We start from the raw sequence: 26,128 nt of genomic DNA on the forward strand, positions 1-26,128 counted from the left end.
ATAAATATGATATAACACCTGTCATAAACATAACACCTGTAATAAACATGGTATAACACCTGTCATAAACATAACACCTATAATAAATATGATATAACACCTGTCATAAACATGATATAATACCTGAGGAGTCTTTATGAATGTTTATGACTGTTGTCAAGAAGTGTCATTTGGTAAATAATGAAACGTTTAATGGAAAGCTGACACTTTTAATTGACTTTTAATGTAATTTTTATTACAACTTTGTATAAAAAAAGTCATTATTTACCAAATAATGCTAAGTTGATACTTCTAATGCACTTTTAATGCAGCTTTGAATGCAAATTTACATTCACAAAGACTCCTTCAAATTTATGACAGTCACGTCAGTTTTATGTATACCATTTCAAATAAAGTGTTACCCTAAATGTGCGCTTGTTGTCAGTAGTTCATAGAATAAAAGAACAATGTTCATTTTACTCACATACACCTATAGAAACTGACCATTTTAAGTGGTCTCTTCATTTTTTTTCCAGAGCTGTAGTTCTAGAACTACCACATCATGTTTGTTAAGTCTTGATGAGTAAAACCCTTCAAACTTTTGCCAAATAGTTTGGGAGAACCTGGATTAAACCTTGTTACTTGATATGAACTTTGTTTAGCTTGTCAAAACAACATTAAACCACACTTGTAGTATGTTCGAAAAATAGCATCATGACTTGCTGTTCTGGTTTTACACACTGATGCAAAGCACCTCTTGGCCTGATCAGATTATATTAACTCAAATACGATACATCATTTTGAGTATCAAGTGGGTGCAGATCTTTAATAAACCATCATAAATGCCGTAGAGTGAAATAAAATATCCCTAACAGGCACATGATGCAGGGGTTTCACTGCAGCCTAAAAGAACTATGGATATTTTGAGACGTTGCCATGTACCACGCAGCCAGAACAGAGTGTCACTCTGTCTCGCTGCTGTTTGACCTTCGTAGGGCTCTGCCTCCGTAACTAATGAACTGCTGGCGTGAAAGATGAATTTCTCTGGCATCTAACAGGTGGGCGTTGTCTTGCTTTTGTGCCTTTATGGGCCTCTGTTGGGAGTGGGCTGCGAAAAGAAACACCCGGACAGCAATGTCCCATTTACGCTGGTGAAACTGTTCGGAGGACATTGATTGAAATTTAGTGGCAAACAAGGAAGATAGCGCAGAGAGTCACTGTGATTGGACACAATAACCAGAGAAAGAATATCGAGCTGAGTGCACTTACGCCTTTTCAGGTCGGATTTTCTTAAAGGTGGAAATGAATCACGTCGTTGGCACTAATCTTGTCCAGTGCTTCACTCAGAAAATCTAAAAAATAAATAGAAAGAAGTGCTACAACACCATTTCAAAAGTATTGTGACTCCTTTTAATGGCTGTTTATAGTGTGTGGGTGCAGCAAAATGGCCTGAAATGCTTCACTCTCCGTTATCAGAAATTCAGCGAAGTATCTTTAATTGTATTCCACTTGAGGATGAGTTTAATTACCATTCAAAACACTCTCTTTATTTAAATAAAAAAAAGTGCACATGCAGCTTTATTTCCGTTACAGCATTTCCCTGGTGTATTAGATATAATTAACCTCATTGACTCATCAGATGGAACAATATCTTTGTTTTTTTAGATCTCACAGTATATGTGCCCTGAGTTTGTATTCTTAAAATACTCACTGTCATTGGTTCTCACACAGATATCAAGCAAAATATGTGCCAGAATATTAATTACAACTTACATTTACTTACATAATTAGCATTTACAGTAGCTGTGTGCATGCTGGAGTTTTTAGATTTTACACACCTGATACTGATAAGACATAAAACCTGAGCTCTGACTGGGTGGAACCATACAAATGAAAAGTTAAGCTACTATTTGTGCGGCTCATGATAACTATGTTTTAAAAAACTCCGTTATCAGAACATTTCTCGTCTTCATACTGTGGGGTTCAGACTCCAACTCTAGAAACTGGGCCCAATAACAAACAGTTGAATAACACTGAGCACAGGAGTAGGTATGCCTGATACTGCCATCTTGTGGACAACTTTAAGTAAAACATTTAGGAATTAAAATTGGGACTAAATCGCAGTGATTAGAGTTCAAATTAAATGATTGTACATATTTTAAAATATAGATATAAATTACTTTTATAAGTAGTTTTACTCCCCCATAATTTTTACTTTCACTTGAGTAACTTTATTATGAAATATCGCAACTCTTCCGAGTTATGATATGCTTTAACCAAAAATACACCAGACACAGCCATCTATCTTGTTTATACTTAAGCTTTATGCACAAGTGTTGTTGTTATTATGCCAGAAGTTGCTCCAAACTTTAGCTTTTATGATTTGCTTGTCTGTTGCCATCATTGTTAAGTGTTAATTCAGACATAAATGATGAGTTACACGGTACTTAAGTAGCCTTTTTAAGCCTTTTTAATCTCTTGAACGTCTATTTTTTACTTTTACTTGAATAAAAATATGTGGAAGTAGTGCTAGTAGTTACTTAAGTAGGTGATACTACATTTCATAACCAAATTTTAGACAACAATCTTGACGCTATGTGTGTAATATACAGAGCAAGTATGGTCAGTGCAGAAAAGCAGAAATTATAACAATATTTAACTTAGAAGTGTCTAACAGAGCAAACTACTAATAATGTAGTTTCCTTACTTTTCTATAATTTAGCTTGAAAGTAAAGCTTTCACGGTGCTATTAAATGAGGTGCGGCTCCTTTAAGAATTGTGCTTAACGGTGACCTGGTTGCTAAGGACAACACAAACACTCTACATGAAAACTTCATAGTTTTAACTTCTTAAACCTGATTTTTGGCGTTGTTTTGTTAATTTTATACGCCATACGTTTTCAGAAATGCCACCGGCAGGTAAAAAAGGCTCTGGTAAGAAAAGTAGCCCTGTTCAACCTTTTAATAAGAACTGGGAGGCTGATCTCGTCAAAGCGCAGTTTGAGGTTTGTCATTTCGCCTACTCCTCTTTGTGTTCTTGATACTTGTATATCAACATCGCCATGTTTAGATGTGGCATAAAACCCATATATAAATAAATTCGACATCATCTGTCGAATTTATTGAGGCTTACTTTTAAGCTTTTACTTTGAAAGGTGACCGACAACCGGAAGTTTATTTTATTTATTTATTTATTTATTTATTTATTTATTTATTTATTTTATTCATTTGTTATAAATCTGTGCGATATTACGCTCCATTCCAGTAGATGACGATAATGCACATCTAAACGCTGCTTCCTAACCGCCATAAAAAAAGAAGTTGACGCTCGTCAGAAAATTTGGTACAGCAACAAGATAAAAATTGTAATATTTATCTTGTTGCTTTTTTTTTTTTCAATTTAAAGACGTTTTAAGCACTTAGTGCGCCTAAAGTAATACAGTTTATATATTATGACGGAAACATTCCTGTTTCAGCCTTAAGTCACATGCTAGCCTAATTAGCAGCAATGGCGGTCCTTCAATTAAGCGGTTTATCTGGGTGTCATGACCTCCACAGGACACTTGGCTTGCCTGTGTGTCTCTCGTTGTTGGAGATGGTCCAGAAGAAGAGGAAGAACTCGTCAAGACTCTGGTTTTGAGTTTTGAACGTCCACAACGCAAACTTTTCTCCCTCATATCGTGGGACAGCACAGTTGAAAAGGTATCTGCTCATTTGACCTGAAAAAAAGCGAAAGCCACAAACATAACGACGATATGTTTGAGCTCTCCGCTGTTTATGAAATCATTTCTCAGAAAAATGTTAGGCATATTTGGCTAACCGGAAATTTCAACATGGACCTAAAATACACTTTATCAAGGTTTCCCCCAGAAAACCTGCTGAGCCCGGTGGTTCATGCGGCCCGTCAGGTTTTTGAGTTAAAAAATCTTTAAAGTTGAATTTGAAAATATCACTTGATAATTATGTGTTACTGAAAAACTGTACGATTAATACCTGAACACCAACTATAAAATCTGAAAAAATGCTAACATTTAAAAAAAACTCAGATAAATAAGCAATGCTTAGCCTGGTGGGGGCACAAGTAAAGCCTGGTGGCCCGCCAGGCTTATAATATGTTGGGGGAAACCCTGCTGTAGTATTTGGTGCTGAAAAGTTCAATTTTACTCTCATCTGACAAAAGTAAAAAAAAAAAAAAACCTACAAATTTAAGTTTGTAGATGGCATCTACTGCATTGTTGCTGCTTCTGATTGCTCATTCTCCTCACAGATCAATAAGCTGGGGAATCCCAAAGCAAAAAAGTCAGACCCTCTTCCCTTGTTTTATGAGGTAGGTTTGGGATGCTGGACGCTTTAGTTTAATAGCTGCACAATATATCGAATCACCATCATGTGATGTGAAACATTATGATCGTAAAGAACTGCTTGGTTGTAATATTTGGGCTGGTGGATGGACTTTTAATTTTTTGCATGTTGCAGACCAAGATGTCTAAACTCATTACGTTTTCTTTTCTAAAAATATTTGTGTGTTTGCATGCTTGGGTAAATGAATTAGTCTACTGAGCATGCTAAGACGTTGCTGGATACCGGAGAGGAGATTCCTGTCGACTTGGTGGCAAAATTAGTGAAATTCCAGCTGCTGGAGGTCAAAACCTGTGATCAGAAGAGGCGGGAAGTTGAGCGGGTAAATGCTTCGCCATAAATCTCACTCTGTGTTTTGCAATTCTTTAGTTTGTTCACCAGGAGTGGGATTTAACTGCACTGAATTACTTTAGAGCTCACATTGTCTACCAATGGTTAGTTTTCATGTTTTTTTGTTTTTTTTGTCAATTTCAGCTGAAAAGTGAGGAACAAAAAGAAAAGACTCAACCTCAATCTGATGGAAAGGGCAAACAAAAGGACAAAAAAGAGAAAAAGGGAAAGGGCCAGACCCCCGACAGCTCCAAGGACAAGAAAACCAAGCTCAAACGCAGGGGCGAGCCTGAGACGCCCATATATATAGGTAAAGAAAAATCCTGTCAGGAACTAGCCATTTATCTAGATGTGAGTTTATTTCTTATTTCATTTTTTTATGTAGCACATTATTCTAGTGATCACAGTGTGTCTAGACACACTTAAAAAGTCTGAAATTGGACTTCAGCAGAGAGAAATATCAAAGATATTTGTAATTCCTGGCTTTATTACCTATTCCATTGTCTAAATATTATGATCTTATTTTGTCTGTCCTTCTTTGTCCTTTAGGTTGCTTCCCACCTCATTTCCTGCTGTCCCTCCTTTCTTCATTCCTTGTTTTTTCCTTTCTTTCACATTTAAGTGGCTCTCGTCAGGGAGATGGTGTTGTTACCTCTGATTTTAATGCTCTACACTAATAAAGAGAGTTATGGGTCATTATTAAATTTGCAGACGGTTCTGTAATTATTGTTAGGCTCTTTTAAGACAAGGAGGTGGGTCACAGTCCCATTCATTCAGTGGTACGATAATATTTGCTTGCAGTTAAATGTTTCGGAAACTAAAGAGACGCTAATTGATTTTCAAAGAAGTCGACTCAACCAACAGTTGAACTCATGAATGGTGCAGTGGTAGAGATGGTCAGCCAGTATAGAAACATGGGCAACATTTTCGGTCGATGATAGCAGGTGAGCTCTTTGAGAAAACCTCTTCAGCTCTTAAGAACAAGAGTCACCAGGAAGGCAACATCGAAGGTTTACAGATGCCAAAAGGGCAAAATCAGACTGGCGTTTGAGGCCTTTTATTCCTTTATCTCTTTAGTTTGTAATTGATTCAAGATGAATTGTGCTAGTTGGAGACCTGATGCAATTTTATAAATGTAAGTTGTTTTTTTTTGTTTTATTCTTGTTTTGTGTGTGTTTGTGTTGATTTTGTAGACTCTGCTACAAATTGCCCTTCAGGGAAAATAAAGTATTTCAGTTCAATTGTATCTTTCCATCCTAGGGATCTTCTTTCTTCCTCTGTGCCCTTCCTTCCTTTCTTCCTGTGATTAGTTAGATTAGTTCCTGTTGTTGCTCCCTTACATCCTTTCTTTCTTTTGAACTCCCTCCCTCCCTGGTTAGGACCCTAACTTGTCTCTTACCGTATTTTCCTCAGATGATGAGCCAGAGGATGGTCCCCAACACTATATTCTGATTGTCGGCTTCCACCAGCCAGACCTGATAGGAGTGCTTAATTCCATCGGTGTTTATGTTGCGAATGTCATCAAGTTATGCTCCAAGCACAAAGAAATCTCTCCAGAACCAGTAGAGCTGATCGTTCAGGAGGAAACGGAGCAGAGCTCTCCAGTTGTGCCTGCAGGTTGAAAGTCTCCTGCAGACCAGAAATATGAATCTAGTATAACGTGTTCTGATATTCACCAAATGTTCCTGCTTTCTCTGGTGTTCAGAGGTTCCAGAAAGTACCAGGAAGCTCAACCTGTTCTGGACTCGCCTGAGGTCGGTTTTAGACAGCGGCCCGCCAGACTCTAAGCTCCACGACGTGATTCAGCTGAGCTACATGGTCCCGGATCTCACACTCCCGTTCGAAATACCAGACCCTGACTCTCTGGTGAGCAGAGTCTGAACATTTTTGTTGTTATTACGGCTTTTATGTATTTTAAGACTTTTTTTTTTTCCCCTCTCCGCAAATGTTTACAGCTGCTTAATGTTGTTGCGTGTCGGTCTTTTGCGTTCAGCTGGAGCTGGGAAACCGGATGTTTGACGATGTTGCCAGGCTCATCTATGACTGTCTGCAGTGGCGCCGGCAGCATCTGCACTACAGAGACAATGTCCGGTACATCCCTGTACCCACAGCTGTAACGGAGGATTTAGAGGTAAAACTAAAAGCTAGCATACAGAACTGTCTCTTTCAGAATATTCTGATCAATTTCTGTTTACCAGAACATGGTTTGATGTTCCAAATGTAAAAGGATCACTGGCACACATGAAAAAGGTTTGATCTCAACCACAATCTGATTGAAAGATGCACACATGCATATTATGTACATAAAAATCTGTGTTATCCTATTCTGTGCACTATATCACAGTCCTCAGCTTGTTTTTGTTTTTACAATTGGCCAACCTGCCTTTTTATTGACCTATACCATTAATTTAGGATAAAATTAATGGTATAGATAATTTTAAGATAAAAATAACTTATTTCTCTGCTTTCCTGTAGCTGGAGTCTGATTTAATCCAAACATTGATGAAACATTTTAAGATGACAGCCCCTAAAATGCTGTTAGCAGAGGATGGTTTCGATCCATCGACCTCTGGGTTATGGGCCCAGCACGCTTCCGCTGCGCCACTCTGCTCTGTGCTGCACCTGGAGAACTGTACATTATTTACGGGTGCAGGAGATCCTGCTGCATTCTGCAGATGATTTCTTATTGATCTGCCTTAGTAGCAAAGCCACAGAGCAATCTGCTTCTGCATTCATGGGCTGTTGGCAGCACGCCACCACGGATGGTGCATGACTTGATTGCCTCCTGTTAAATTTATATCAAAGACCCTCCTACGCCCTCTGCTGAATTGCGTTAGTCTGTTTCTAGTTAATTAAAGCTTCACCTTGTGTGTTTCCAGGTAGCTGTTGAGTCTGTCGCTCAGCAGATCCCTCGCTCTAAAAAGAAGCAAACCAAAGCATCTAGCTTTCTGCCTGCAGGTTAAACCTCTCTATTCCTAACTTATCTGTCCACTGTTCATTCATATCCTTGCTTACTTTTTTGACATACCCTGCTGGTAAGGTCTTCTTTTTCTAAAATCTGTCTGTACAGAAATCAAGCCGGCTGTAACTGTATCTGTGAACGTGGACATGTGTTACTATAGCAAAATGTTGGACATGGTTCCCCCTGAAGCCTGTTCTGTACCCCTGATATTGCACTGTATGCTGGAGCAGGTAGGTGTGCAACGTCTCCCTACATTTCTAGGTTAAATATTACATTTTTTTTGCATGGAAGATTTCCCGGTTTCCTCTTTATTTATTGTGGCATAAACAGTTTTTCTTGCACATACATTTCTGTTCAGGTGGTGGTTTCCTCAGAGGTGCCTGTGCTCACTTTGTTTCCCACTGCTGGGGAAGAGGAGAAAGCTGACACCGCTCAATGGTTAGACTGTGATCTGGTTAGCTATATGCTCCAAAGCTTCCTGCCTCTGCTGAACACAGAAGAAGAGAAACACTATTTGTTAAATGAGGTCCTCACTACTGTGGAAAAGGAAGAGGACAAGGCGGTATGGCGACACCAAACACACACTTCAGTACATTGAAATCTCCACGTAGATGAAGCTACATCATCTGCAGCATTGGTGGTTCAGTGGTAGAATTCTCGCCTGCCACGCGGGAGGCCCGGGTTCGATTCCCGGCCAATGCAGCAAATGCTTTTTAAAGGGTGGTCTTTAGGGCAGGCGTCTCATATTTCAGTGGGCAGGACCGTCTTAAGAGCAGCCAATGTTGTTCCGCTTTTTGTATGCTGCTTTTAGAGCCGCTGTAGCAGCATACACGGAGTACACCCGCTCTGACGCCATGATCGGGGGAGGATCGTACTCTTCTATGAGCAGACTTGGCTGCTTTCTTTCCTGTGATCTTCATCTTGAAGCGTGAAGCCACTTCAAACCTTGCCTGAACACAAATTTTCTTTCTTTTTATTAAGTGTTCTCACAAATCAGTCAAAGCTGACTGCACCATTTAAAAAGAAAGAACATTAGATGAATAAGCAGTTTAAAAGGGTGAAAAACGAAAGGAGAGAAGTTTATGGGTTGAGTTGTGATCAGCTGCAGAGCTGATTCCAGAAGAACATGGATTTGAGAATAGGGAGATAATCAAATACTAAAGTTAGTTAAAATGTTTTGTATAGCATTTAGACTATTTTTAGCATTAACTTTTTAACTGAAATGTTCACTAACATAGCCTTAAGACATTCAGTATATAAAGTTTAGTTTTTATATCTAAATTAGCTAAAAGGCTAAAGTTAGCTTAAATGCTACTATTACCATATAGGCTATCACTAGCATGTAAACAAATATTGATTCACTCTCTTGAGTATGCTAGAGTTTGCTAAAACGCTGTCAATAGCATGTGGGCTATCACTAGCATGCTGACTAATATCTTGCACTGTTTACTAAGCAAACATTAGTTTGTAAGCTAAAATTGGCTAAAATGACCAGGTAAGCCGAAAAGCTTTTATTACATTTTGGCAATCACCATCAAGCTAATATTGTCTTACTCTATCAAATATAAGTTCAGCTTTTATATCAAAATTAGCTAAAATTTTAATTTTAGCTAAAATGCTAACATTAGCATGGCTATTACTAGCATTTTGACATCAAGCAACATATTCCATCTAGTGTGAAAACAAGCATAAATTTGAAAATAGCTTAAATGCTAAGATTAACTAAAATATGGTCAGTAGCACATGGGCATGTTGGATAGCAGTGAATTCAGTGTGTTGAGCTTTGTTTTCATATCAAAATTAGCTAAAATACTAATGTTAGCTTAAATGCTACCATTGTTATGTGGGCTATCATGAGGAAGTTGACTAACATGGACTTACTTCACTTCAGTGATCAAACAGTGCATGTGCTAAAATTAGCTTGATTCTATTCTACAGTTGGCTGAAATCCTCTCAATAGGACGAGGTATTACTTTCCTGTTGGCTAACATTCACTCACTCTATTCAGTATGCTAAAGTGTGCTAAAATTCCCCCAGTAGCATGTGGGCTATCACTTGCATTTTAATAACGTTGTCCTACTCCATTAGGTATGCAAGCATTAGTTTCTATGCTAAAATTGGCAAAAATGTCCAGGTTAGCTTCCTAGAGAGAAAAATTTTCGTGTCTTCTTTCAGCCAGCTGACTCTCAGTGCTTATTTTAGCAGCTTTGAAACCATACTCTGAAACCAGTAACTGCACAATGCTTTTCAGTATAAGGGTTTATGATTTATGCCTCCTCTGTCAATTCAAGGTCAAACCACACACCAACCGATTCCACTCTTTAATTCTTTGTCAAATAAAGTGTAAAAGTTAGAGAAGAGTACACAACCCCCACCCCCAAAACAAAACAAGATGCTTAAAATACATTAAACTGTTAAATTTAAAGGGAGTGTTCTTGTATGTTCATCTGTGATGCACTGCGTGAACACAGATGTTAGAACACTTTCTAACATCTCTACTTTCTGCTTATGTCTTCTACGTTAGAGATTGATAAGGAATTATAGGACAGAGCATGCTCAGAGGCCTGGCGACCCTGTGCTTCTCAGATACCACGACGAGAGGGGAATACGGTTACAGAACGTCACTGTGAGGGTTTATTCTCAAACTGTTAATTCCATGTTTGAAGTGTTTGTACACCTGATTTAATATGTAAGATTTTGTCTCTTGAGTCAGTTGTCAGCTCCTTACTCACCACTAAATTGTGTGCTAATATAAATAATTCACTCTACAACTTAGAGCGATGTGCTAGCTGTGTGTTCGTCTACATGTGTGTGACCCATGCAGGTGGTTAAGGGTTTTAATCCAGCGCAGGTAGAGACATCCATTTTGAAGACCAGTCCAGTCTTGGAGCTCATTCAGTCAGTCGCTGAACAGAGAAACGGTGACACCTGCTGGAGGAGAATGAAACAACAGCTGCAGCACTACTGCACAGATGGTCAGAACGGAGCTCACCAAACCTGTTGCCAATTTGCTATATCTGTTCTCTTTTTCCTCTACGTGTCTCACAGTTTCTTAACGTAATAATCTCCTATAGAGGGCATGGCCTGGCCCGAGGTGGAGCGGCTGTTTGATCAGAGCGTGTTTGAGGCTATGCCACTGACCACGGTGGATCAGCTGGGTATTTTACTGAACGACGATGAAACGCAGCAGACACAGACTGTTATCCCCTGGGGAAATCCTTTGTTATATGCTAAACAGAAGTTTCAAACCCCGCGGACTGTGGGTATGTAAGCATGTAAAACCGTTCAGAGACGCCAGATGTCACCTACGTACCTCATACTGCCACTTCTCTACAGAGCCAACATTTCTCACTGAAGACCCTGGAAACTCAGAGGTATTGTTTACACATTATTTCTGCTGCCGCATCAGTTTTGAATGTTTTATTTGAAAGGAAATATTAATTTAATGATTGGCCTTGATTTACTTGCCAGTATTTTTCTTTCTCTAGCATCTGAATGAGGAAATCTGCAGCCAGCTGGATTTATGTGAAATCCAGAATTGGAGACAAAGATGTCTGTTTGACTGGTACTATACAGAACATCACAGTGCCACTGTTTTTCCACAGGTGTTTTTTGTTTATGACTCTCTAATTACAATAATATAGAACATCTCTGTTTCTGCTTCACCGATTTCATGAAAATCGGTGACGCAGAAACATAGAATCCAGGTAATCATTGAGATTGTTCAAAAACCTGCTTTTAACTCTGTGCATTGTCTGTTTTCTCTCTAAATTGGTTTAGTTTTCTGAATTTTTCTTCTAAAAGAAACTGGATTTGAGCTTTGCACGTTCTCTTGTTTAGGTTCTGCAAAAGGCCTCAGAGGAATATTGTTGCATGGACATCTTCAGAGGAAGCTACGCAAACATCTTGTATGTTTTTTGCCACAATCCTATGAATTCTCACGGCCTGTCCAAACATTTCTGGGACGAGGCCCTCCACACTGATGTCAAGTTCAGGTCAGCACTTCCTCCCTCACCGGACGCCGTTTCGTTGTTTCATAAACGGGGGAATTGAAAATGAATACTTACCAATCGAGAGAACAGAGTGTGATCAAATTGACAGGAATTGAGTATGCAAAAGTGTTCAGTTTGGAAATAAAAATTTGTAGCGGCTATGTCAGGTGAAGCTGACATTCCTCCAGATCTGCAGGTAAATATGATTCCCCTGATGTTTGCCGTAGAAAATATCTGGAGCATGTTGCTGATAAAATCTACAACTGGACAAAGGAGGAAGAGGTGAAGAGGGAGGAAATGCTGATGAAAAGCCAGATGCCTCCAGAGACTCCAAAAGGTAATGTGTTGGTTTCAGAAAAGTCTGTGTTGAATAAGTAAATATGCACACATACTTTACTACCACGAGTTCAAAACATTTAACTTGGTGCAAATTTTATGGAGCAAAAACTCGTACAAACTGATTTCTACTGACAGTTTGTGCAAGGATAAAATTATATTCTCATATATTTACAATATTTTCCTTTTCTGTATTGATTTTATTCAATTGTCATGTTTGTTCTTCATTTATGATTTGCTTAATTTAATGTTTACTGTAGCGTATTTGACCAAAACATCATATATTGTAGAAAAAATATTTTCTGCACAAATATTGTAATTAAAGAACCTTTTTTTACCTGAAAGTCAGAAAATCTTCAATTAAATTCAAATTTCTAGTCCTGGATGTTTATTTGGTTGTACACAGGCAGAATAAATCAGTATTTTTTATTATTTTTACTATACTTTTTAATCCGTTAAGTTATGTTTTTAGGGATAAAGTGCATAACCTCAGCAAACCTGCATTTGTTTTATTCCTTGTAGACCTTGAATGCCCCGCAGTGGCGGAAGAAACTCAGGAACCCGTCATCAGAAAGGAGTCCCTCAAAGTCGGTTTCCTCAAACCCAACACTGAACTCACACACGGGCCACACAATTATTCAGTAGCGTGTAATTAACCAGAGCCTGCAGTGCAAAGCCGATCCATCATTACCAGGACATCTTTTCATTATGTGACTCTAATGTCCCACAAACAAGGTCGCCCTCAGCAGCACAGCAGCATGTATCAGCTTCTATAATTAAATCCCAGTTGTCTGTGATCTATGAAGTTTAAAATGGAGTTTAGTGTAAAAGAACAATTTCTGGTGAGGAATGGAGGAAGGGGAGCTGGTCTGATATAAAACAGTGTAAATGAAGAATTACTGCTGGGTTATACTTTGCATTGCAAAAGTATTCACAACCCTTTAATTTCTTCTCATTTTTTAATTGAAACGGCAAACTGTGTTTTATTACGATAAGTTATTTATGAAGTAGAAGTGTTTTATGAAAGGTGTGGAGTTCTTTTAACCCCTTTTAGTCAACAGTGTGAAAACTTAGAACCAACTTTTAGCTGCAAGTTTTTCAGTGCCTTTCTCTCTGACCAACTTCCCTGTCCGCACTGATGAAAAGCAACTCTGCAGCATGATGCTGCCATCACCATGTTTCAGTAGTTGAGGGAGTGTGAACAGTAGCTGCTCGAGTGTTGCAGGTTTTATACTCTCATCATCCTAACAGCTTTTCACTTTCAGGTGACAAATTTGCTCTTTCTCACACGTATAGTCGTGTCTCAATATACTTGTGTGAACATTTACTTTAATTAATTTCTAAATCTCAACCAAAGTATTTTCCCTAAACCTAACTACTTGAGTTTATATCTAACAATAACCTAAAGAAATCTCACCCCTGACCCACAAATTACATTTTCCATTGAGTGGGTGCTCAAAATGTCCACACAACTACATAAAAACATTCACAGAACCCATATAATCATCATTGCCATCTACTTTGATGCCAAAAGGTAATTGGTGTGCTGAATATTTTAGGTGAGGTACATTGTAGTTTGTGGTAATCAGGTATCAGTGCTTTTACAAGGTACTGAAGCTATTTTATAAAACGTTTCATCTGCAAAGAATATCATGTAAACTGTAATACCTTCTCCTTCATTGACATACCAGTCTGCAAATTATTTATTTTAGTTAAAAATAGACGTGGCTCTATTTCACATTCCCAAGCAGACGCTTCACTTCTCCTTTGAAGTTATGGTTCGTTTTGCCTGACAGGCCTGGAAACTGGAGCAGGAGCGCCTGAAGAGAGAGGAGCTGGACAAAAAATTAAAGAAGGACACTAAGGGGAAAGGCAAAAATAAATCAGACGATGCATTGTCTGACAAGAAAGGCAAGGCTTCGGCTGGTGACAAGAAAGGCAGGGCTTCGGCTGGTGACAAGAAGGGCAAAGCGGATAAAAGAGCCAACTCAGCCAAGACCCCCATCGAATCTGCCGCTTCCATGGCATCTGCTGATTCTGAAATGGCCAGCCTGAAGAAGGCAGAGGAACTTGACAATGTGAAGAAACACACAAAAAATTGAAATCATTAAACAGGAAGGCACTCTGTCCTCCTCCAGCTGATAAGTAGGTGTTTATTTATTGTTGTTGCCGTAGAGATTCATCGGCTACACCATGGACGGACAGCTGATCCAGGTGTCGGGATGTGCCCAGCAAATCTACACCTCAGATGGAGGACATGTCACTGTGGAGAACGTGAACTTTGTCGAAGGTATAGATGGTTAAAATCAATCTGCGACTGAGATTTTCTAACACATTTGCTTGTTTAAAGTGTATTTGGGAGTTTGCATGTGCGTTCCTCGGCCCTCGCCTGAAGTAAACGATGTTTCATCTCCAGGTTCTTCCCTGATGAAAGTAGCGTTGAGGAAGGACGGACACCATTTCTACACGCACGTCAACCATGTTGTTACCAAATACCTGAAACCTCCCAGCGAGCCGCAGGACAAAAAGAACACGGAGCAAAAGGATGGAGTGAAATGTGGTTGGTGATTAATTGATTTATTTGAATCACTCTCCTTGTAAGGTTGAATGATTATCTGTTGTATAATTATTCCACCTTGGAAAAATAACTATTATAGTTCATCATTAACTCCTAACTTTTTAAATATTTTTGCTTATTTTAATTGTAAGCAGTTCTTTAAATATCCTATGAGTAAAAATATATTTGCCCGTTTATCCATAACAACTGGAAGTTTCAATATCTAGCAAGTTATTTTCGCAATGTACCGTCTATTAAGAGAGCGCCCCTCAGATTAATTTCACTTCCTGCTACGACGGGAGTGAAATTACCATAATAACTCGATATTGGCTAGGAAGCGCAACGTCTCCCCTTTTAGAAACTGTTGGAATTTTTCAAATAGCGCAAAGTGTAGCGGAATTATGGTCCTGCAAATTTGGCTGGACGGTCGCAGACCTGTTTGATCTGGAAGGGTTTAAAAGCCTAGATGACTTTAGTCTATGCCCTTTGGATCTGTTCTTGTCTTAATGTATTTGTATTAATATTAATGAAAAATCCCTCTGTTATTGTGTCTCAGTTTTAGAGCCAGAAGCAGTGAAGCTGTGCTCCTTCTCAGCAGTCCTTTGCAATCAAATCCACCTCTCATACAGTTTCTACGGCGCAACAGGACAATACAAAGGTTTATTACATAATAACCCGGATAAGAACATATTCTCTGGTTTGAGTTGGAAACACCTGAACTGTCCATGCTCTAAATATTTATCATGGACTATGTAATTTTTTCATGTGAAACAGAAGATCGTATTTATTTTGAGTTTTAGAGAGTCTTGAGGAGGAGGCGACAGAGGAGGAAATCACAAAAGCCTCCCCAGAAGAACCCGTCGCTTTGCCTTCTCCCAACTCTGGCACCATGACGCCGAGGCCGTCCAGTCAGGTCAGACTTTCTGTCCCGAACACTAAACACTGATACAAAATGTAAAAGCTTTGATATTAAACTCTGAGATGTTTCGCTGTGGCTCATTAACCAAATTGCTGGTATGTTTTAAGGAGTGTGCAGAGCAGCCTTCTGAGCCGTCGCCTCAGCCGCCGCCTCAGCCGCCACCTCAGCCGCCGCCTCCGTTCAACAGCCTCAGTCTGTCTGTTCCCAACGGCCTGCTGCTGCAGTTTCAGCTTGACAACTCACAAGGTCAGTCTGAGCCGGAGGGAAACTACAGTAACTCGCAAGCTGCTCAATCAGCCGCCTCTTTGTTTCAACGCCTCTCATTTCTAACTTTGGAAGAAAACCTTTTTTTTTTGTTGCAAAAAATATTCACACCCATTGAAGTTTTCCCATCATTTTGCTACTTTACAACCGCAAATATTATTGTATTATATTTTGTATTTTATATGACAGATGTTTAAAAATGTGTTTATATCTGACATCCATTTGTGTTGATTACTTTTAAACAATCCAGTGCAAACAACAGCTTTCAAAAGTTGCCTGATTATTAAATAAGAGTATGTCTGTGTGTATAAAGCTGTTTCTGTTAAGTTGTTTCTGGAAGGTTAATATTTACCAAATGAAGGTTCTTCCTGGAACTGCTTTGTGTGCAGGAGAGTCGCCTGAATACGGCGTTTTGATCAAGCAGAGCTTTCCCTTCCACTGTAAACCCGGGAATGATCTGCCGGACAAATCCCTTTCTCAGGAACTGCATCGCATCATTACCAACCAAGGAGTCGTGATTCGTTACCTGAGAGATGGCGCCGCAGAGGTACGCACACAATGATGCTGCCAGGTCTTCAATCTGATGTAAGAAAGACGGTCATCTGCACGTTGTCAAAGCTTGAAGAGACGTTAAGTCTCTTTTTTTTCTTCTTCAGATTGGTATTAGATCACCACCAGGTAGGCCCGTCACGATAACAAATTTTGCTGGACGATTATCTAGAAAATTATTGCGATAAACGATAATATTGTTTCAAGACCTTTTGACACTGATTTAATGGAAATGACTAATAATGCATGCGATTTCCTGATAGATGCACTTTATTTTCAAAATAACACGTTACACTGGAAAATAAACTAAATAAAACAACCAAAAACAAAAATAAAATGGATTCTCAGTCTCATTAACAAAAACGTACTTGAATAAAAACTAAACAACATAAAGCCAAAGTGGAAATAAATACTACATTCAACCAAAAGAGTGCAGATTATGAAGTCTGTATACTATATTGCCCTTCAGTAATCACTAGATTTAAATAGAGAAGATGGGCACATCCGACTACCTAATGCAATAGTTCACACTACACGATTTTTTGCCCCTATTTTCCCCTTAAGATAATCTTAGAACGTTGGCTGATCTAAGTTTGTTGCTGGTGATTTCGTAACTGATCATCCTGCAGTGTGTGGTGTGTTACGGCTCCGATCTAAATTGGGTTTTCCCCGACTGGGAGCTTAACGCAGAATGTGACAGGTAGCCAATCAGAAAGCGCGGATTCTCCTCCGTGCTTTCTGAGGGGAAATTACGGAGGGGAATCCCAATAGCTGGCATAGCGCAACCCAAAGTCCAGCTGACATTGGAGATGATATGTGGAAACAACATTAATGTTTATTCAACATTTCGTGCAAAGAATATTGAAATGACAAGGGGAGGAGTTGGAGCCAAATTGCTACCGCAGTTGATGAACCCAGTAGGTTTTCAGCTGTTCTTCGTTAACGTGACATAAATAGGTTATAATGATTTTCATTCAGTCAGGACTTTACGCTGACTCTATAGCCACATGCATCACAGGTAGATTCTAGTAAAGCATTGATTAATGCCTGATATTAAAATTAGTTAACTGGACTTGTAGCCATTATTTTGTGCCCATGTGGCTGGACACCACACAGCACGACGAATCCGATCGAACCGTTATACCTAGGATTTCTGTCGCCTAATGTGTCTCTCAGGGTTTGAAAATGAGCCGACAGTCGGCCGACAACTCGTGTTATGTGAGCTGGACATTACACTAAGGAAATGAGGAAGGGAGGGTCAGTGGAGAGCACTGGAGCTGAGCCTTTTTTCATTCAGTGTAATCAAAAGAAAGAAAAAAAGGCAGGAAGAGACGATAAAGCCGATAATTAAAATGAGGTCAATAGGTTTAATTTATCTTGCGATTAATTGATTTATCGTTTATCGGGACAGGCCTACCACCAGGTGATGACATAAACATAAATCCTAATCTGCTTCTGTCCGTGTTGTAGTTGCTATTTGCAGATGGATCGGTCAGCTTCACCCCAGGTTCATGTTCAGCTCCAGGTCCAGCTCCAGGTCTGGTGTCTGATGATGAGCGGACAGGTTGGACTTCTTCATGAGAAGCTTTAGCAGCACTTACTTTGTCAAACATGTTTTTGTTTGTGATCAGAGGAGACCTCAGAGAAGGAAAATGAGCGTCAGAAACAGTCATGGCAGACGACCACTTCAACTGGAGATCAGATTTGGACCACTGGGCCAACATACAGCGTCATACCCACAACCTCTCTGTGCACTTTCTTGGCCACAGACCCCGTCACCCAGGAGGCGAGTTACTTCAGATCAAGTTACCAGACTTCAGTTTTAAGCAGAAGAAATGTTATCGGTGTGGTTTTCTTAACTTAACAAGTAAATTATTCCATTGTTGTCCAAAAAAATTTACGATGTTAAGGAGTGACTTTTTTTTTTACTTCATTTTCACTTTGTGAAATGAAAAACAGAAAATTCATGTGCTGGCATTTATTAAAGTTTCAATGTTAGACTTCTGTAATTTTACTACATTGACTCTGTAATATTAGAAATCCACTAAGTGCACTGTAAAAAAATTTTAAACCATCAATATATCGGCTTCTGACTCTCACAGAGTCAAATGTAACATCACCATCATTAGGTATACCTTCTGCATTAATCAGATGGGTTTTTCTTTTCTGTTTTTATCTAATTTCGGCGAGCCGGTCTGAATTAAAGCCTCAGTTTCATTTTCTTACCATTCGGGAGTAACACCAGTCTTCTGCTGCTGTTGCTCATCTGCTTCACGGTTCACAGTATTTTGCATTCAGAAATGCTATCCTGCACACCTTGAACGTGTCTACCTGTTCTGCTTTATGCCTCTGTCACTTCAGACTCACTTCAGTCCTCTTTGTTCTCATTCTGAGGCTCCGTTTGAACTTTACAAAGTTGAATTCTCCCCTAGATATAGAAATGCATATCTGCCATATCTATATATGCATGCACACATGCAAATGATTCTCTGTTTGCATGGATATCCAATTGAGCAGGTGTACCTAATAAAGTGGTTGGTGAGTGTGTATAAAAGTGATTGTCATGAATCAGTTTCTTGTTGTTTTCTTATCCAGTATCTAAAAAAATCAAAACAAACCTTTAATGTGTTTAGAGGAAGTTTAAAAACCCTTCAGAAGGTTATCTGGACCATTTTAGAATGCATAGGAATAAAAATGAATTAATCATTTATGACCTGCAAATCTAAATTTATAAACCACCTGTCCATTAATACAAGAAATGATGCCATGAACTGAGCTTTTAATTCATTAAAACTCCTCGCTACACCTGCCGTTGTTAGGTGATGCTGACCCGGGAAGATCTGGTGGTTACGGTCAAGAGCCCAGATGGATCTATTATTGCTGATCATGCAGACGGAACAAGGATTACCACCCTCTTTCTAGTCACACCACCTAACGGTAAAACACACACATTTAACCGTCTGACACCACCCAGTTTATTCACACTGTGATGTCACAAACATGGCGGTCTCTGCTGTTTTTCCAGAGGAGGTGGCTGATTGTGTGACCAAACCAGAGGAGCATGAAGATGTTTGTGAAAAAGGAGAAGGGATGAGCGAAACCTCGGAAACCCACGAATTGAACGAAACGGTTACAAACGATAAGAGTGAAGAAGAAAAAGACTCGACCAGAGAGCGGGTGGTGATTGTGGAGAAGGAGGGCTGCGCATCGGTAGTGATGTACCCGAAACGCCACGCAGCTCATGTGTTTCTAGCCGATGGAACCATCATCACTGGGAACAACCAAGCGGAATATGAGGTCCGGCTCACTGTTTACGCTTCGGCTTGTGTGTGCAGATTCTTTCATTCGTCATTCCCAGACGTCGTTTCTGTGTCGTAGGTGTTCCCGTCTAGAAACGGGTTTCTGCACATCCAAACTGATGGGAAATGTGTTTACACCTCTGACCTCGAGCCGAATGCTTCGTCCTCCTCCAACCGACCAGGAGTTTACACCATGAGTCACACAGATGAAGTGGTGTGTGATGTTTCAGACAAGAACGGAAACCACTTCCAGGTCCGGTTCGCAAATAATTAGTTTGTGTTGTCAAGGAAATTCAACGTCCTGATTGTCATGTTGTCAAGACTGTTGAAAAAGATACAAGAACAAGTTAAAACGGGACATATCTTTAGGTCTTCTGTCTCTAAAACATGACACTTACTCATCAAAAAGAGCAAATCAATGATCTCTGTTGCATTGTGAAAATAGTTTAGATGATATCGATCTGTGTTTTAGGTGGTAGAATATGGACAGACTTTGCTGCTAACTACTACTCCCGCTCCAGAAACTCCTATACAAGAGGAAGAAGAGGAGACAGACAAATCAAGGGCCACGCTTGATGTGAAACACAAAGATCGTTGTCCCAGGTAGCCACTGACACACGCTTCACGATTGTTCTATTCAACTTCTCTAACCCTGAACACATTGCTGTCCTGTTTGACACTGTGGGAAAGCCGAAAGAAATCAGGATATTAACCGGATATCAGGAAGAGAATTGTGCAGCTGCTCAAGTCTGGTTCAACGTGGGGAATGATTTCCAGATGAATTGAAGGAGCAACATTCATCTGTTCAAACAATTAAACACAAGTATAGACATGGTGAGAATCCTGGTCAGGACAGAGATGGGTTTTGTGTCCCATAGAAGAATTTGTTTTGGTCCAAAACGTACAGATTGACCCCAGAAAGAAAACCAAACCCCTGTGAAGATGCTGGGGTTAATCTACCAAATACTGAGTGTTATTATCCACAGTAATGTCACTTAGTGAGGAGGAAGCCATTCATCCACAGGAAGGAACTGGTGCACTTCACTAAATAGATGGCATCATGAGGAAAGAACGTTATGTGGAAGTTAAAGACTCTCAGCAACCAGCCGAAGTGGTCATGAAGTGTTTTAGGGACGCAGAGTCAATGTTTTGGCCAAATCAAATCCTGATCTCAATCCTGCGGAGAAGTTGAGTAGATCTGCCGAGGCGTGTGAGCGAGGCAGCCTATAAACCTGACTGAGTTACTCTGGTTCTGTCAGGAGGAACCGGCCAGAACTCCTGCAAACTGTCGACAGAAGCTTGTGGAAGGAAAAACCAAACATTTGACCCAAGTCGTACAGTTCGAACACAGTTCTACCAAATACATTGACTTGTCTCTGTCATATTCTTTCTCTCAATATTGTGGCATTTAGTAAATAGAAATAATCTGGGTAATTTTCTGACCTAAAACAAGAGAAGTTTGGTTTAATTTACTTTAGACAGTGAGGAAAAAGCGGCGTGTGTCTCTCTTTTTTCAGTTTACATAAACTTCAGATTTCAACCGTAAGCTCTAGTGACCTTTATTTGATAGAGGTCAGACTGGAAAGTGGGTTGTGAGAGGGGGATAAAACTTCGGGCCAGGACTCAAACCCATGACGACCGCACTGAGGTTTCAGACCTTTGTTTATGGGTTGCACGCTTCACCCAAGCACCACCTAAATATATATATATATATATATATATATATATATATATATATATATATATGTTTTTTTCATGCTCTTTTTTTTTTGCTACAGGATTTTTCTGGTGTATGAAGACGGTTCAGGCACTGAACTGCTGAACTCACACACTGTGGAGGAGCTGCTCCAAGAGGCGTACTCCGACCCCACCATCGCACTGCTCAAGGAGCCTCTGCCAGAAAGACAAGGTGCGTATTTAAAAATGCAGTAATCACTCAAGACCCTGCCTGCATTTCACAACAAGCAGTGAAAATTAGCTCCCCGTGTAGAGTGTTTGCTTCATCGTGTGTTCCAGACGAGTTTGGCATCACCATCCTGAAGCCGGGCCACCAGAGCGTCTGGTCCAAATGGGTGCTACAGAAACAAAACCCTGACATCACCCCTCCAAACCTCAGGAATCGCTCCGATGAGTTCCATACTGCAGAGGTAACGTATATCTAAACACATCGAACAAGGCCAGCATCAAATGCACAATCCATCTGGGTTTCTCTCTCTCCCAGGTCAGCCCTCCGCTTGGTTCTGGTACCAGCGTTGCTCTGTCTCAGAAGGAGCGATGCGCCAGTTCTTTAGCGCGGCAGCGTGTCTGGAGCTGCCCGAGAGTCCTGGAGATCAGGGAACTCTCCCAGCACCGACCCTTCACCTCGGTGTTCAGAGACGCTCTAGATTCACGGCTGAAGGTTCACAAAGTCCCTGCAAAAATAATCCTGCTTCCTTTGCCTGAAACCTTTGGAGAGATAACAAACGTGCAGTAAAATGTGAATGCAGGACTACATCGAGTGGCTGATAAAGAGAGAGGTGCTGGCAGAGCAGATGAAAGTGAAAGAGCTTCGCAGTGACGAAGAGACTGCTCAAGCCACGGATCTCCTCAGTCTCATTCTGGTACCAAAACACACACAGAGCCAAACCTACAGTTTAGTTCAAGTATATTCTGAAGAAATACAGACTCCCTTTAAATTTGGACTTCTAAAAAGAGTCCACATTTATTTTTCATGCGGTGTTAAAAAGCCACCGGGAATTCACTTTGTAGTCTTTTGCAGAGTTGGACGATGAGAGTCACGGTTCTGATTCCAGGAGCTCAGATGCGAAAACTAAATCACCTGCAGCAGACTATGCCAGTATGTACAGTCAGGGAGTCAAAGCATCACTTGAGCTGTCAATTCCTTCAGAAGAAACTGACAACTTCGGTGCTGATGACACACTGTATGTATACGTTTAACGAGTGGCTAACTCCCACATGAAGCCATAACTATTTTAAGCCTCCTCTCTGTTTTCCAGTTCTACTGGTAGAAAAGAGTCGAGATGGACTGAAAGACATGAGCTGCACAGGTAAACGGAGGAGATGTAAACACTATTTTATTTATAAATTTAGCAAATCTTTCTTTTTTTACTTGCTTTACAAAAACACATAGCCTTACAAGCACCTCAACAACTGGGTCTAGAAATAAAAAACTATGTGCACATGAACAGCAGGAGGCATCAGATTTAACAAAATTCTGTCTATCCAATGTCCATATACAGTCTTTTATAGCTAATCCATTTGCCCCATTTTTCTTGAGTGTTTTTTTCCTTCAGTCTTAAGGTGAGTGTAATTTTTTCCATTAGAAATATTTCTTGAACAATATCAGTCCTACTGATTATGCGTGGGTGGTTCAGGTTTGAGTCTTTTCCAAATTACTGCTTTTCTTATCGTCGCTAGAAGTATTTTTCACTAAGTACTGGAAACGCCAATTAAAAATAAATAAAAATAATTTATTGCAGTAAAAAAAATCACTTTTTCCGCGTCTCACGAGTCATGTGTTCGAAACCAGGTGTTACTACTGGCGGAAAAGACGAAGACGACAGGAAGTAATTGCAGGTTTTGTGGCTATGTATTCAGATGCTGACAGTGAAGCGATATTAAATCAAACATAATCTTGTACATACAGTGTTTATACTTCCGATCTGAATCTTTTTACTCTATAGTAATTTTAAGTAGGGCCTCAAAAGATTCAACTCATGACGTCCAACGCCGTCATGACAACGGCGTTGGACGCGTTGTCATGACAACGTTCGAGCCAGACCAATCGGAGCGGTTTGGCACCTGCGCCTTCTTCCCCTCCGTGTCGGGACAGAGAAACATCTGCTGCGTTCATCTACTTTGGGCCTCACCTGCGCTGTTGTAAAACTTTCCTAATAGCATCGGAGTAAGAGCCGTCTGGAAGCCCACACCGTCCTATTTTAGGATCGCCTTCGCCCGTTTCTACGCTTTGCGTCGGAGTATCACGTCGGGCGATATAAAGATAAGTTTTTTGGCCTACTATAATTTTCTCTTTCCAAGCCTGTTTGAGAATCATTTACTTTATCTTGGGGAAAGTTGATCAGTATCGACCTAGATGGTGCGTTGGGGTTCGACTTTAATGCGAGTGAACAATGTTTCCGCTCTTAGCGGCGTCTGTCGAGTCGCAGCCATGTTCTTTGCCTTTAGCATTAGCACCATCTTCTAGCACTTTCTTTGCTTGAACTTGGCGCCTCTATATCCGGTTTTCTTGTCATCTTTGTGTTCTTTGCTTTAGTTCCGCCACCCCTTTGAATAGTAATTGAACTAATATTCCGTTTTAGATGTGTGCGCAGTTGATGGCCCAACAGCGCAGAGCACTCAGTCACTGGCTTCAGCCGTCCGTTTTCCTCCGTTGCCAACTATTCAGCAGATTTTCCACCTTTGGTTTCTGCTCTTTTTGTTTTAGAAAAAAGCAAAGGCGCTAAATTAGGGTTACCTTAATCTGTCTCACTATGAAACCCCATGTTCTTGAACAGATTTTGTCTATTTTTGGCAACAAGAAGGAATTGGGTAAATCTTTCTATGGAAACCTTTGCTATATGTTTATAAGGTAATGTGTCTGTAATTAAGGCCTTAAAATGTCTTAAATTAATTGAAACATAATTTGGCCTTAAATATGTTAGTCAAAAGTCTTAGATTTGGTGGACAATATTTAATTGTCCTATAGTCTATGTAGTCTTTTTTTCGTGGGACTTTTCTTTAAGGTCCTCATTTGAATCAAATCTTCATTGCGTTCTGTGACTCGAACCCAGATAATAAATTAGTTCCCAGATTATGACATTTTCTGTCTTTAAAAGATCGAAATATATTGGTAAAATTTCTGTCCTAATTAAGAATCTCCAGAAATTCAAGCCATCATTTTGCCATAGGTTACCAGTTTGATTTAGTTCAGAATTTGGACGATGTCATTTCAACACACAATTTGCCTTGATGTAAACTATTGTAGATTTGGTTATATGTTCATAGTGGTTGTTCTGCCAATCAACCAGTCCTTCTGCTCTGGTTATTACATTTGTGATGTATTATCTATATACTGGAGGTCATTGTGTCGCAAAATAATCTTTTTTGAAATGTCTTCTTTGCTTCTAAATACAATGAAATGTCTGTGATTCGTTTATTTTATGCTTTCAATATCTATACGTTTCGGGAAGACATTGTTCTCTTGTTTTTTTTCCACGACTCTACTGTTTGCAGCACTTAAGTTCTTTATAATTTGGATTCTTTATTACATGGTCAGAATATCTGTGGAAAGTCATCACACACAGAAATGCAGGCACAAAATGTTCTACTGTGTAATTTCCTGTATGCTGTTATTCATTCAAATAGAGCTCTTTCAGTCCCACCATCTCCAGGTTTAAAAGAAAGAAAGCAGGAAATTATTGAACCAGCATTATATAAATTGTATGTGACTGACAGGGCAGTTTATTTATGTTTAATATTTTCTGCTTGATTATGTATTTCAGACAGGAGATGAGTGAAGAAAGGACTTGCAAAGAGGCTCTGAGGACGAAGAGTTCTGTTCCTTATTTCCATCCAGAAAACTTTCAAATTTACCAAGTACATTGTGTTTTGTTACTATACAGTACATTCATATACACCTGTTTAACTGCCTTGTACCTGAATTTACATCTAATTGTACAACATAATTATTACTTTTGTTTTCCCCGTCAATAAGATATTAAATTATTAGAGAATATTAATTTAAACTTTGCACCATGAGTGTAAATGTAGGTACGATGCTAGTTGGAGCTCCAATGCAATCAAGGAATGAAACACTGTTTAATCTTAGTATGTAGATTATTTTTTTGACCCTGTTGTTTCTCAAACAAGACTTTAAATTTAAGCCAAGTTATGTCTTTTCATCGTTAGTGTTTTAAATATTAAGGTCACACACCAAATAAATTTGGTGTGCAGTCCCATGAACTCCAAGCCCCTTTTTCGCAATATGAAATCAGTTACAAATTGAATTTCAACACATATTTTTGAACTATCCTCGGTTTTCATCCTGCCACAAATATTATTTATGAATAAATTATTTATGATTATTCATCATTATTTATGTTTTTTGTAATATAAAGCAATCCTTTGAGTCAAAGTTTTGTTATTGAAATAAATACACAAAGTTTACAATTTTTACAACTTTAAATATAACTTAATACTAGAATTACTCATTTACATTACTTGATTGCCTAGTGTTGCTAAAAAGCCTCAAACATTAGAAATCTAACTCGGGGTAAAGATTATTTACTGAGTTTTTTTTAATTTAATTTAATGTGGTCTGCTCATTGCACAGTTCAGATTCCACAAACCAGTTGCAGTTACTATTCTATTAAAATGACCTTATTAATGGCAAAGGGAACTTGAACAGCTGCCTGTTTTTCCAGAATCTGCTACAGTGCCAAAGACCCAACATAAAAAGTACATCACAGAATCTTCCACTGCCTACCAAGGTGGACAGAGCTGAGAAAAGTACCGGTGTGGACAGAGCTGATAAAAGTACCGGTATGGACACAGCTGAGAAAAGTACCGGTATGGACACAGCTGA

At 39.5% G+C, this 26,128-nt stretch overlaps 1 protein-coding gene and 2 non-coding genes across 5 annotated transcripts in view; 2 read left to right on the forward strand and 1 right to left on the reverse strand.

Annotated features, from left to right (window-relative positions):
- The first annotated feature begins 2,791 nt into the window (after positions 1–2,791).
- Positions 2,792–26,128, forward strand: part of spag17 (sperm associated antigen 17) — a 27,809-nt gene continuing 4,472 nt past the window's right edge. The window contains exons 1-40 of one of the 3 annotated variants that reach the window (XM_008435886.1): positions 2,792–2,983; positions 3,537–3,680; positions 4,246–4,305; positions 4,531–4,659; positions 4,812–4,977; positions 6,081–6,284; positions 6,373–6,533; positions 6,661–6,798; positions 7,547–7,625; positions 7,738–7,859; positions 7,988–8,191; positions 10,154–10,255; positions 10,454–10,604; positions 10,704–10,892; positions 10,966–11,003; positions 11,118–11,234; positions 11,470–11,624; positions 11,849–11,958; positions 12,480–12,544; positions 13,754–14,035; positions 14,133–14,247; positions 14,374–14,517; positions 15,071–15,172; positions 15,309–15,427; positions 15,541–15,679; positions 16,087–16,244; positions 17,717–17,810; positions 17,878–18,032; positions 19,066–19,183; positions 19,272–19,543; positions 19,625–19,798; positions 20,018–20,148; positions 21,324–21,454; positions 21,538–21,692; positions 21,767–21,943; positions 22,032–22,145; positions 22,294–22,466; positions 22,542–22,592; positions 25,047–25,140; positions 25,968–26,109. In XM_008435886.1, coding sequence (XP_008434108.1) covers positions 2,885–2,983; positions 3,537–3,680; positions 4,246–4,305; positions 4,531–4,659; positions 4,812–4,977; positions 6,081–6,284; positions 6,373–6,533; positions 6,661–6,798; positions 7,547–7,625; positions 7,738–7,859; positions 7,988–8,191; positions 10,154–10,255; positions 10,454–10,604; positions 10,704–10,892; positions 10,966–11,003; positions 11,118–11,234; positions 11,470–11,624; positions 11,849–11,958; positions 12,480–12,544; positions 13,754–14,035; positions 14,133–14,247; positions 14,374–14,517; positions 15,071–15,172; positions 15,309–15,427; positions 15,541–15,679; positions 16,087–16,244; positions 17,717–17,810; positions 17,878–18,032; positions 19,066–19,183; positions 19,272–19,543; positions 19,625–19,798; positions 20,018–20,148; positions 21,324–21,454; positions 21,538–21,692; positions 21,767–21,943; positions 22,032–22,145; positions 22,294–22,466; positions 22,542–22,592; positions 25,047–25,140; positions 25,968–26,109 — 5,473 coding nt within the window. In that variant the 5' untranslated portion in view covers positions 2,792–2,884. Of the gene's footprint in view, positions 2,984–3,536; positions 3,681–4,245; positions 4,306–4,530; positions 4,660–4,811; positions 4,978–6,080; positions 6,285–6,372; positions 6,534–6,660; positions 6,799–7,546; positions 7,626–7,737; positions 7,860–7,987; positions 8,192–10,153; positions 10,256–10,453; positions 10,605–10,703; positions 10,893–10,965; positions 11,004–11,117; positions 11,235–11,469; positions 11,625–11,848; positions 11,959–12,479; positions 12,545–13,753; positions 14,036–14,132; positions 14,248–14,373; positions 14,518–15,070; positions 15,173–15,308; positions 15,428–15,540; positions 15,680–16,086; positions 16,245–17,716; positions 17,811–17,877; positions 18,033–19,065; positions 19,184–19,271; positions 19,544–19,624; positions 19,799–20,017; positions 20,149–21,323; positions 21,455–21,537; positions 21,693–21,766; positions 21,944–22,031; positions 22,146–22,293; positions 22,467–22,541; positions 22,593–25,046; positions 25,141–25,967 lie in introns of all 3 variants that reach the window. The other 2 variants (XM_008435888.1, XM_008435885.1) reach the window with 2 other exon arrangements.
- Positions 7,207–7,278, reverse strand: trnam-cau (transfer RNA methionine (anticodon CAU)). The gene has a single exon. It is a non-coding gene; the product is annotated as a tRNA-Met (tRNA).
- Positions 8,261–8,331, forward strand: trnag-gcc (transfer RNA glycine (anticodon GCC)). The gene has a single exon. It is a non-coding gene; the product is annotated as a tRNA-Gly (tRNA).

This window comes from Poecilia reticulata, linkage group LG18 (assembly GCF_000633615.1).
Source record: "Poecilia reticulata strain Guanapo linkage group LG18, Guppy_female_1.0+MT, whole genome shotgun sequence".
Classification (NCBI taxonomy): domain Eukaryota; kingdom Metazoa; phylum Chordata; class Actinopteri; order Cyprinodontiformes; family Poeciliidae; genus Poecilia; species Poecilia reticulata.